This window comes from Grammomys surdaster, unplaced genomic scaffold, assembly GCF_004785775.1.
Source record: "Grammomys surdaster isolate TR1022 unplaced genomic scaffold, NIH_TR_1.0 126131, whole genome shotgun sequence".
NCBI lineage: Eukaryota > Metazoa > Chordata > Mammalia > Rodentia > Muridae > Grammomys > Grammomys surdaster.
In genome coordinates this window covers 4,594,523-4,607,198 of record NW_021620939.1, presented here as the reverse complement: position 1 = coordinate 4,607,198, position 12,676 = coordinate 4,594,523, and the positions used below count along the sequence as shown (strand labels likewise).

The window sequence follows — 12,676 nt, the reverse complement described above, 5'->3', positions numbered from 1 at the left end:
GTGAGTTCCAGGACAGCCAGGACTACACAGAGAAACCCTGTCTCGAAAAACCAAAAAAAAAAAAAAAAAAAAGAAAGTCCGTGATGGACAAATGCTGAGTCCTTAGTGTTGGGAGAGTAGAGAGAACACAGTTTCCTGAGCGTGACGGGCAGCCCAAGGTTGGCGATGGGGCTGCCCGGCTGCTGAGCAGCACGGATTTCACTTTAATCCCTGGACAGAGCAAGCCTCAGTGTGGCAGGGGAAGGGGGGGAGGTGACAGACACCAGCTACCCCAAGCATGGCCCCCCATTGCCTGGCCTTGGGAGAGTCCCCTCCCCATGACTTTAAGAGAGCAGGAAATGAGAAAAGACAAAGTTGGAGCTGGAGTCAAAGGATCTGTGGGTTCCTCCTCTTCCTGTCAGCCCTGACTTGATGACTTACAGCTTTAAGGCTGGAACTCTGGAGGGAAGGAATCAAGATCCTCTCTTACGATGACATCTGTAATGCTGAAGTACCCAGGATCACACATAGTTGGCCCATAAAACACAAGAATCTACAGAAATCCCTCACAATCTCTAACTACCTCCCCCAGCCTGCTGCACGAAATACAAGCTTTGGCTCCAGAGCCCATGGGTCCCGGCTCTGTTTCCCATTATCTCAGGGGTATAGGATTTCTCTGACATTTTCGCCTGTCCCAGTCCCCATCTCTACTGAGGATTAGCTCTTAGAGAAGTACACGAAATGCTATTTTCTATCATTGGATTAAGCACTGGATTAAGGAATTTTGACTAATTTACCTTCTCATGGCTTCATAGCAATCCCTCTTTCCACCTCTCAAATAAGCAGAGCCTGTCCTTAAAAGGAGAAGCTATAAAAGGACCCACCTCCAGTGTTTGTAAAGCCAGCTGCTCCTGGGACCTATGGAGTATTGTTCATACCAGAGGAGACCAAAACACAGCCCTGCCAATGTGGACCTGGGATTAAGCACCTCTCTTTGCCAGCCATGGGAAAGCCACCTGGAAAGGCAGGTGTCTGAGAGAATCTAAGGTACAGGATCCGGCATGTTTGCCCAGTGGTTCTGCTACACTGACTCTACACCGAGTCAGAGTAGAGGCATGGACCTTGGCTACCTTGTGCATCCCCAAGCCTGGGAGACTGCTCTGCAGCTGGTAAGCTTGCTTGCACAACATCACTGTAGCCTGGCAAGCTGGCGGCAGCTCCAGCCCAAGAGGACAGCTTCAGGGACAGAGAAGGGTATGTGTCATCAGGGTGGGTTTTAAAATAAGCTTCCTCTGCCACTTGAACCCACCAGGGAAAATTCCTGAGTTTTCTAGAGGCACCAGCCAGGCCAAGATCAGGATGAGGCATAGAACTGTCCTCTGTCGCAGTGCTAGGCAAAGCTCAACACTTCTTTCTCTTCTCTTTGCAGCCCCTAGGGTATGAAAGCATTTGTGCTCAAGTATAGGCTTGGGTCAAAGTGACTGGACTGGAATAGCAAAGTGACTGGACTGCGGCGGCTTTTCTGCTTTCCCTGGCTTTGGTGTAAAGGAACTTCAGCAGAGAGAGCACCTGGCAGCCCACAGGGTCAGCTGTGCCTTGGTTAATCTCAAAGCAGCATCAGGCTGTCTGCAGCTGCCTGACACAAAGCTTACATAGGCCCCCTTCTTGTGTTCTGTGTTTGACCCTTCTTTTAGAGGGCTCCAGATGAACAAGGGCAGATATTAGAGTCACCCATTTCTAAGCACATCCCACACCAGCCAGAAAGAGGGATCCATGCATGCATCTCATGTGTCCCACTCCCAGCTCCTGCTCACTGTCTCCCAGCCCACCCCACTACTCTAGCTTGGAGCCTCAGAAGAAATCTCACATGACCAATTGTGAGCATTCCCTGGCTCCAGAGGTAACCACAGCCATCGGCCAGCCCATTTCCCTCTGCAGCTCTTTGGGGGAAGGGAGTTACTTTTCACCACAACCGCAGACGGGATGGAAGATGGAAAGCAAGAGATGTCTGCCAGATCCCCAAGGGAGCTGCCATCCAGCCTGCCATGCAATACCAAATGCAGGCTAGTTTTGGAGTGCAGCTAATAAGCCTCCCATGAAGGGAGGCTGCAGCTGCCTTGACTTGGTACTTAAGGTGGGAATGGCCTCCTCAACCCTTCCCTATGGTAAAGCCACAGGAGCCTGTGGACTGAATGCCAAAGCTAGCAACAGGGCTGGGGAGGAGGAGGCAGGGACTAGACATGTTCTTACTCTTCCCTGGAGTGTCTGCAACTAGCTAAAGGCAGGCATCAAGCCTGTCCCCACCACAGATTATACAATGTCTTGAGTCCCTTGTCTCCCAAGTAGTAACCTCTTAACAGAAAGACAAATAAGCCTCTTGTCTCCAAGTGGCAGGGGCTCAGGCCATTCTGAACTTGACTGTGCTGAAAAGATAGCCCAGGAATGCTTGGATGGAGATGATGACAAACATATTCTGGACTGCCTGTGTGTGGTTAGATGTGCGGAGGGTGGTATCAGGGAAACAAATAAGTACCCTCTTGTAAGTAGGGGCTGCCAGAAGGCATGCATGGGAACCCTGCTCTGTACCTTCCCTACAAAGTGGGTTTGGGAGTCATGAGAGGACCCATAGGCAAAATGGTATAACTACTTTAAAATCTAGTCTGTCCATACAAATGATAGCTGGCCTGCCTGACAAAGACAGACACTGAAAGCTCCACAAAGTAGTCACACAGCTTGGCCCATAGCACAGTGGTGTGGGCTAGCAATCCCACCTTTCCCACTAGTGTGGAAGTAGACACTTTAGGCCAGGAGTCCATTAAGCAGGGAACTGCTGGAACTTGGCAGGGTAGGGTGGTTAAAGGTATCTAAATCCCCAAATCAAACAAAACCCCTTGGCCTTGCTGAATGAGATCAGAACTCGGGGACCTCAACATCTGGCAAACTTAACTGCCAAGGAGCCCCAAATCAGCAGAGCTTCTATGGCCTGGTTCTTCTTGCTTAAATTTCAAGCCTTAGATTAGAGCTTAGCAGTCTCTATGAGACTGCTATATATATATATATAGGGACCCAACTGTGACATCACTGCATGGCTGGGGCTGGCCCGAAGCACTGTATGCTATTAAAAAAACAGTTGGAACAAGAATTTGCAAGAATTTCATGGCTTGGTATTTTTAAAAAGCAGCAAGATGTGAAACTTGAGTCAAAAATAACTCTGCTGTCGGCTCCTGAAACAGAAGCACGGAGCCCCTAGCTAAGTCTGTGCTGGGCTGCTCACATAAGCCTCCCAGGCTCCTGGGTCACTGTCTACAACTCCATGCTCCACCCCAGCTCCTGAAGAGAAACAGAGCCTCAAACACTCAAGAGAGTAGCAAGGCCCCACCCAGCACTCCTTCAGGATTCTGGGTCCACAGTGTAACACACAGGAGCCAACTGGGAGCTGAACGTGATCAAGACTCTACCTGCCTGCTAGCTATCTTTCTTTCCTATAGCACCAATATAGGATGCAAGAGGAAAGAACATGCAGGTCAGAGCCTGTGCCACAGGCCCTTGATGCGTGAGTCACACAAGCAAGTATGGCCTAAGGTCTGGATTAAGTCCTCAGGTTTTGCCGTGAGGGACAAGCCTGGCATGGATGGCAGCACAGCAGATTTCAAAAGGCCTCATGGGAAGCCCTGGCTCTACCATAGTTGCTGATGTTGGCTGCCTACCTCAGAAGACAGAAAGGTAGAAAGCACAGTGGTTACAACCATGTTTCTGAAGGACAACATGGGAAGTAGGACAGCCAGCTGTGCAGAAACAGCAGGAATGGCCACTCCATGGGCCTCTAACAGCTGGACCACCTTACAGAAAGCCGTAAGAAGCAAAGCCCAACCACAGTGGCCAGGCCTTTTTGCTCTTGCTCCTGGCTTTTCCCTATAGGCTTCTGGGGTAGAACCAGCTTTGTTAGCAAAAATGACTGAGGCAGGCCAGTCAAGAGAGTAATGTGGGCAGGTGTATGCTGTGCATGGAGGTGATGGCGTGATGAACTCAGAGTCCTCCAAGGGACAGAAAACACATAGCAGGACATGCCTTTAATCTTTAAGCTGAGTACCAGGCCAGCCAAGGTTACACGTTGAAACCCTGCCTCTCCACCCCCCACCCCCATTTTTTTCAGGGTTAGAGAGAGGCTCAGCCATTAAGAGCCTGGCTGCTCTCTTAGGGGACCCAGGTTTGGTTCCCAGCACCCACATGGTAGCTCACAATAATCTGTAACTCTAGTTCCAGAGGGTCTGAAGCCTTCTTTTGGCCTCCACAGGCACCAGACACATAGGATGCACAGACAAACACAAAACACATAAAAGATAAAGTAATAAATAAATAACTTAAGAAAGACCCACATTTTCCCCAAGCCAGTTGCTGTTGATGTCTAGAACAAACTAATCAACACTGGCTGGGCCTTCCTGGCCCTTCTCACAGTGGCCTTCCAGGCTACTGTGATTCTAAGAATGATAGTCATGAGATGTGTACATCTTTGAAGAACTTTGATCTTGGCCCTGGATGCTTAGGTCCAGGATCAAAAACTCACCCATAATTTTCAACAGCTTCACCCCAGTGCCACTTTCACTTTCTGTGCATCCCTCCTCCCCCAGGCACTTGCACTTCCCTGGTAGCTCACAGGACTCCCAGACTTGATGTCCACTCCTGTTGTTCCCATGCTATAGGCTTGCAGGGCTGTCCCACGGTGCCACACTACAACACTGGACTAACTGCTGGTCTTTACCACAGCTGCCCCAGTCCAGTTTACCAGTTAACTAAGGATCCTCATAGGTTTGGCTATATATAGCACTCAGGAGGCAGAGGCAGGTGGATCTCTGAGTTCGAAGCCAGCCTGGTCTACAGAGTGAATTCCAGGATAGCCAGGACTACACAGAGAAACCCTGGGGGGGTGGGAGGGGGCAGGGGGAGTGGAAGGAAGGAAAGAAGGCAGGCAGGCAGGAAGGAAGGAAACTGAGGCCACAGGAATTGTATCAAAGGTCCAAGACATCCAGTTGCCTTCAAATCTAAGAAAGTGGATGTGTCGAGCATCTGAAAGGTAGGCAGCTTGTTCAGTGAGCTTCTCCATACTTGGTGGGTATGAATGATGCTGAAGAATCCTGGCTACTCTAAGAATGGATGGTATCCAGCTAGGATCAGATCCTCCATGAGCTGAGCAGAGGAGCAAGTGAAGCCCCAAGTAGTAGCTTCACAGGGCTGTTAAGAACGAGCTCTCTCCTACACCAAGAACACAAGCCAAGGTAAGAGAGATAGAGAAAGAGATGGGGATGGGGATGGGGGTGGGGATGGCGGTGGGGGTGGGGGTGAGGATGGAGATAGATAGATAGACAGACAGACAGACAGATAGATAGTGTTGGGCAGATAACCTCAGGGGCTAGCCTTCTGAGTTCTGATTACAGAGCCCTGAGCAAGAACTGTGCCTCTGTCCTTCAGGAAGGTCAAGTTTGTTCTACAGGAAATGGTCTCGGTGGGCAGCAGCAGTAGATGTTGAAGTCAGGGTGCTGAGAATGCTGGGCAAGCACTATCTATGTTCCAGCATTTTGTATTTAAACTCTCTCTTAACAGCTAAGCCATCTCTCTAGCAGTGAAGGAAGGTGCACAAAGTCCACAACATGTGTACAGAGGTCAGAGAATGACCCCGAGGAGTCAGTTTCCCCTCAGCTCTATGTGGGTTCCAGAGATCAAAGATTGGCAGGCATCCACAGCAAGTGCTGTACTGGATGAGACATCTTGCTGGTTCTGCAGGAAACTTCTTGATGAAGACATCCCAAATTCCACCCAAACTGTTTAGCAAAGGATGCAGGGATGCTCTGCCCACGGTGACTAAGGCCAGGATTACCTGCTTCCTGCCAAAGCCACAGGCTGTGTGGACCCAGGCTGGATCCAGGTGACACCATTATTGGGGCCTTATCAGCACCTGGCAAGATGCTGATGTCCATCCAAAGGCAAGCTCAAGTGAGGATGCAGAGGAGAGCCTAGAAGAGCTGCTGGCTCCAGCCGAGTATCAGGATGTGCACACTTAGGGACTATCCATCTAAAACAATCTGAGGAGACCTGAAAGGCCAGGCCAGGCAGAAGACTGCCAGCTGGGAAAATACAGACAGGAGGAGACAGAGCAAAGGACCCCACACCTTGCAAGGTCATTTCAAGTGCTGTGTTCCTCTCATAGATGGCCCCTGCACCCCAAGACAGAGTCTCTATGTAGTCCTGGCTGTCCTGGAACTCAATCTGTAGACTAGGCTAGCCTCGAACTCAGAAATCCACCTCTGCCTCCCAAGTGCTGGGATTAAAGACATGTACCACCACACCTGACTCATAAATGCACTTTTGAAAATTAATGTGTGCACTTTACACAGGGGAGTCTCTAAAAGGTAAAACCAGCTCAACCCCAACATGGGGCTAAAGAACTGATTTCTGATGCAGCATAAGCCATAAGGGAAGCTGGGAAGCTGGGGGCCTGTGAGGCCTCTTGGCCCTGGCAGCCACCTTGTTGGCTTGGGAGGCTAGAAGCCTCAGTTTTGCTGATCTCACAACCCATTTCCTTGACCTGCAGTGAAGTCTGGCTCCAAGATTTTAGGAAGTTGCCTCCCAGGAGCAAGCCTGTGCCTCTTGCCTAAGTCTCCTCCCCACCCCTCTCTTTCAGTGTCCCATAACTCCTGGGTTGCTGTTCTGTATCTCCCACTAGAGGACCCAGAGCTTCCATGCCTTGACCGGCTGGGCTCCTTATGCACGGCTCTTAGCTTTCACAATTGCCCCAGCTGCCTGCTCCCCCTTAAAGCCTGGCTCTGACATCAGATTCGGTTAAGGAGACTTCTCAGGGATGACACTGGGTTTCACACAGGGGCAAACAGAGTGGGCTCACAGTGAATGTGTGTGTTGACAGGAGGAACTATCACTGCTATTGGAAGGGCTGAGAAATGGCTCTCTTGGGCCCTGGGAAGGTCTAGCTTTAGAAAGCAGTTAGGAGACTGGAGGAAGGCTTTGTGGTGCTCTGGCCCCAGCAAGCCTTGGGTCGTAGCAGTGGGAACAGAGGGACAGCTCCTAACATGACAAAAGTACAAAGCCCGGCCTGGCACTGCTTGATGAGCCCCACGGGTAGACATATTTCATATTCTCAGAGACCTGGAGAGTAGGTGACAGAATAGCATTCCAGATCTACAGGAGGCTTGGGTTTTCTTAAGATCACCGCAGGAGGCTGTAGTGGAGCCAGACCCTAAGGGGGGTGGTGCTTAGTTTCCTGACTTTAGGACTTTCTTTTATAGAAGGGCTGCTTGAGGCAGAGTGTCACCCTGAAGAGAGTTGGGAATTTTTATCTGTCCCTCAGACTGGCGGTAAACAGACTACAAACGTCCACAGAGGCTGTCTTGCCCCACAGAGCTGCACACGCACACACCCAGACAGACTGTTGACCAAGGTAGGTTCTGTTTGTTTATATTTCTGTAGATCAGGCTGGCCTTACACTGTTGATCCTCTTGCCCCAGGATTCCAAGTGCCAGGACTGCCAGTGTGAACTGACTCCAGCTTTAAGAACCAGGGCCCTAGCTGGGTGGTGGTGTTGCACATCTTTGATCCCAGGACTTAGAAGGCATAGGTAGGCGGATTTCTGAGTGTTCAAAGCCAGCCTGATCTATAGTGCAAGTTCCAGGCAGCCAAGATTACACAGAGAACCTTGTCTACAAAACAAACACCAAACAAACAAAACAAAACAAGAAAAGAAAGAAAAAACCCCAGGGCCCTTTGTAATGGGTACTGGAGGACCTATGACTCATTCAGAAATCATCCCTGTCCACTCTCCAGTGCAAAAGCATGGCTCTCTTGGAAGGATGTTCTGCAGGATAGAAGTGTAAGTGACCAAGAGGTATCAGCTTCCTCTAGGGGGCCTTGAGGGAGTAGATTTCCCTGAAGAGGAGGAAAAGGGCAGTAAGTCTGCTCACACAGCACAAGAGACGATTCACACAGACACCACTGAAGTGGGAGTTAGTGCTGAGGTGGCTAGAGCACAGAAAGCTTTGGGACTAAGCACACAGTGAGGAGTGGGGTAGCACCCAAGGCCAGCACTCACAGACTAAACAGGGAGCCCTGCTCAAGCAGCCACTTGAAAAGCAGCTACCTGGGCTCAGCCTCAGGACAGGGCTGGTTCAGTTAGGACCAGGCCTCCAGAGAGCATGGTCCGAGGAACTCAGATGTGTACCATGTACAAAAAGGGGCTGAGCCTCATAGCTTTTAAGAAATCCAAGCTTCCTCAAGGCACAGTGGATCCAAGGGCAACTCTTTTCACTTCGTGTACCAAAGAACACACAGAGGAGAAGGCCACTATGGAGATACGAAGAGACCAGTGTCAGGGAGGACATCCTGACACCCAGCTGCAGGCTACTTCTACTCTATGATACGAGTTTCTTACAAAGCTACTATCATACTCCTGACTGCTAACACAAAACAACCTTCCACGTGCTCCCCTAAGTCAGCAGCAGGAAGTGGTTTTGGTGCTATACTCCTGTATTTTTAGCTATCTTCTCAGACTTAATTTCCAATTTTATCCTGTAAAGTCCTAATGACTCCACCTCCCCTGACCTCTCACTTGAAGAGGCTGTGAAGAACACGAGGCAGTTTCTGTTGGGCTTGAAGTGGGTTTTTCATCTTAAAACCTTGGCAACTGTTCATGTCTCTTCAGAGAAGGCTTTCTTTCTTTTCAGGGTTAACAGGCTTCCCAGAATGTCTGTCCACTGTCCTCTGGAGTCCCACAACCATGACACCCAGCCACTCAGCCTCTCCCACGCGTACTTCCATCTGTGGGCCTAAGGCTAACAGTATACCAATGATGTGACAAGATGAAGTGGCTTTTCTCCCTTGGCCCTGGGAAGGGACAGCAGGCTGCTTCAGCGCCATTTCTGTCATCTGTCCTCTGCAGTCCTCCTCTAGGACTGAATGGGGAACAGCTCTCGCCTCTCCCTGCTTTTACCACCCTTCCTAGCAGGCTGGCCCACAGCCGTCTAACTACAAGCCAGCATGGGATGTGGGGATCTGTAGGGTCCCTGCCAGGCACTCAAAGCCAAGGCAGCAGGAGGACAGGGGATCTTTCAACACTGCCTTGCCCACTGCGCACCTTGTGCCACATGTCAGCTATCCTGGACTGGTTCCACCAGACCACAGGCAGGTTGCTCTTCTGTCAGGGCCTCCCTCAGATGTGATGCTCTGCTGAACAACCACAGTGCAGCTGCCACCTCCTCTGGCATACTTTGCTCTTATTGAAGGTACTATGCTGTAGGTTGCAAGCTGCCACTGTAAGCTAAGCTCCAAAGAGTAGAACCCACATTTACCTCACTGAAAAGGACCACAGGCCATAGTACACACTTACTCAGCAGATACCTAGAATCTGGCACGAGCCAAACACTCTGCAGAGATTCAAATCTGCTAACCCTTACGAAAATAGCAAAGGTCAATGCCCAGCCCACCTGTGCATTACAGCCAGACACTGGAGTTTAAAGCACTAAAGGGGCCAATCCAAGGGCACCTGGGAAAAGCACCAATGGAGTTGAGTTCAAAGCCCGGCTTGCAGGTGAGAACAGCCTGAATGGACGATTTCTGTCAAACACGGTTGTGACCCAGTCATACCAGGGTGGGCAAACTCTGGCAAAGACCTGTGTGCTGACTTTGGAGTTTAGTGGCTGGGGCTTCCATAGGCCCATCAGTCAGAATCCCAGGGAAGACACCAATAGTTCATTAATGTCACTTGGAAAACAGGTCCATTCTCCCCGCCACTCCCCTTTACACTCACAGAAACTCACTCTTCCTTCCTTCCTTCCTTCCTTCCTTCCTTCCTTCCTTCCTTCCTTCCCTTAACTAACTAACTTCCTTCCTTCCTTCCTTCCTTCCTTCCTTCCTTTCCTTCTTTCTTTCTTTTAAAAGACAGAGTCTCACACTATGTAACCCTAGCCAGCCTGGAACTTATTAAGACCAGCCTTAAGACTTACTATAGACCAGGCTGGCCTCAAACTCACAGATACTCACTTGCCTCTGCTTCCCCAGTGCTAAAATCAAAGGTGTAAGCCACTGTGCTGGCTAGTTTTATGTCAACTTGACACAGGCTATAGTAATCTGGGAAGAGGGAGCCTTAATTAAGAAAAGGCTTTCATAAGATCAGGTTTCAGACAAGCCTCTAGGGTATTTTCTTCGTGATTGGTGAGAAAGGGTCCAGTCCATTGTGGGTGGAGCCACTCCTGGGTTCTATAAGAAAGCAGGTTGAGCAAGCCAGGAAGCAGCACCCTCCATGGCCTCTGCATGAGCTCCTGCTTCCAGGTTCCTGCCCTGTTTTAAGTTCCTGATTTCCTCTAATGACAGACTACAATGTGCAAGTGTAAGCCAAATAAATCCTTTTCCTCCAACTTGTTTTGGTTTTTGGCCATGGTGTTTCATCACAGCAACAGAATTCATAATAAGACCAGCACCATGCCTTTGATCCAGTGAAAGACATGGTCCATGAGGAACACAAAGGCACTCTGAGCTTGCCTTGAAAAAACCAGCAGTTGCTGGGGATGGTGACAGACATATACCTGTGACAGCTGTGCTCAGGCTGGAGTAAGGGGTTCTCCAGTTCAAGGTCAGCCTAGGCCACTCAAGGTGACCCTGGCTCATTAGAACAAAACTCAATACCAGCCAACCAACATCAAGTGGTTCAAACACCAAGCAATGCGGATGACGGGTGCAGTCCCATCAGGCCCTACCTGTGTGAGGACGTCCAGCTGGCCCACGATGTGCTCGAGTGTGCTGGTCAGTGTTTGGGGCATGCTGATGGGCTCTTGGGGTTCGCCTTGAACTGACTCCAGACTCTTTTCTCTGCCTGGTGGGACAGGCAAATCCATTTCTGGCTAAAGACAGAAAGAGACCAGGCCCTCAGTCTATTTAGTAGTTGAGGAAACAAGGAGAGAGGACCATCTCCAGAGGATTATCTGAGAAGCCAGGAGAGCTGAGGAAATGGCTTCTACGTCAGCAGGGAACAGCAGGGAGACAGGACATGCACCCCTTCCACACACCAAAGTCCACATGCCCATCTTTCACAGCAGAGACTGAGGAGAAGTGGAGTTGAGTGCCCGGCAGTCACTAGATGGGGCCTGGGCACAGGGGCAGGTGGACTCCTAGACCTCCGAGTACTCTCCTATCTCCGAGGTCCTCAGGAAGGCTAGTCAAGCTTGCAACTCTTCACTCTCAGGCACCAACCAGGATGCATCTTGGAGGGGTCAGAGACAGAAAGACTGCAAAGTCCTGAAGTCCCTCTTCTCGCAGACAGCTTGATTTCAATTCTGCCTTCCCAATGACCTAGCAGCTGTGGCCCAGAAATGAGAAGAGATGTTCCAACCCCTGCCCTGCCCCAGATCCCCTGGAAAAACAAAGATCTCTGTGTGACTGTTGTGCCCAGATGGCTGGCAGGAGCCAGAATCCACAGGACAGCCACAGCTGGCTTGTTTCAAACAGGACTCCAGGAATGGGAGGCACTTGGGATTTTATGACTTGAAGGGTGACTAAGTCCCCAAGTCATAAAAGTAGAGCCCCTCTCTGTACTCAAACGAAAGTTCCTCCTGCCCCAGGAAGCAGCTTGCATGTATGGAGCAAGATTCCCTGAGCACGGGTGCCTGGAGGCAACTTAGCAGACGCCACAGTCCCAATCCTGCAGCTCCACTATGCAATACGGATGGCCCATGCTCTGGGTCAGTCCCCAAGCTTTGATGACCCACACATGTCTAGTGGACATTCCAGATGTACCATGTCGCCCCCAGGGCTCTGTCCAATCCAATCCACCTCCTTCCACATCCTCTCTTGCTTGTACCCTGGCACTCACATCGCACCTCCCTTTCCATGGATTCTTTTGCCTACCCTCTCCGTCTGCTAAAGTACCCTGCCCTCCCCCATCAGGAGCTCCTCTGCCCCTGCATACCGGGGCCTCCTCCTTCCCGCCCTGTTCCTCTAGCCACTTCAACTTCAAAACAAGACGAATCGGTGCTGCCTGTTCCTGGGGCTCCTGTGTGGGCTGTACTCATCACTCCTTCCCCCACAAATCCAGGACATCACTAGGCTCAAAGCTTGTGGACCACCCATGTACCACAGAGCTAAGCCTACTGTACCCAGAAGCTGCCCACCTCCCAGAGCCATAGGCAGTGGAGTATACTGGGGACAACTGGGACTCAGCTAGGATACTGTCCAGCCCTGACAGCACTGGGATGCCTGTAGACCCACACTCAGCTGTCGTGGCTGTTTACATCTCCCCTCAGTGTCAGCCCTGCTGTGGCGAATGCTCTGGCCCAGGCGTGCTCACCTGCAATACACCACAGTCCTTGGAAAGCATGGACACAGGAGAGGGTTCAAGTGACAAAGGAATGCACGGTGAGTCAGCATGCGGAATCTACCTGAATATCTCTCTTTATTAGGAAAGAGTCCTGATCTTATAAAACCACAAACTCTCAAGGACATATTGATGTGAACTTGAGAAATGCCAGCTCTGGTGGCCAAAGAACTTTGAGTGTGAGACATGAGCCAAAGGGACATTCTTGAGAAGGGAACTGACGTGGGGACCACGTGCCCACTGTTGACATGCCTGCTGTATGATGTGACCATTTTCTAAGCTCTTGGCTATCAGGACCACGGCTCTTCCAGTCCTGGAATTAATGTACCC

General features: G+C 50.6%; 1 protein-coding gene across 2 annotated transcripts in view; it reads right to left on the bottom strand.

Annotated features, from left to right (window-relative positions):
• Poc1a (POC1 centriolar protein A) overlaps positions 1–12,676 on the bottom strand; it is a 72,205-nt gene that overhangs the window by 11,160 nt on the left and 48,369 nt on the right. For both annotated transcript variants that reach the window (XM_028756741.1, XM_028756742.1), the window contains exon 10: positions 10,734–10,877. In XM_028756741.1, coding sequence (XP_028612574.1) covers positions 10,734–10,877 — 144 coding nt within the window. The remainder of the gene's footprint in view (positions 1–10,733; positions 10,878–12,676) is intronic.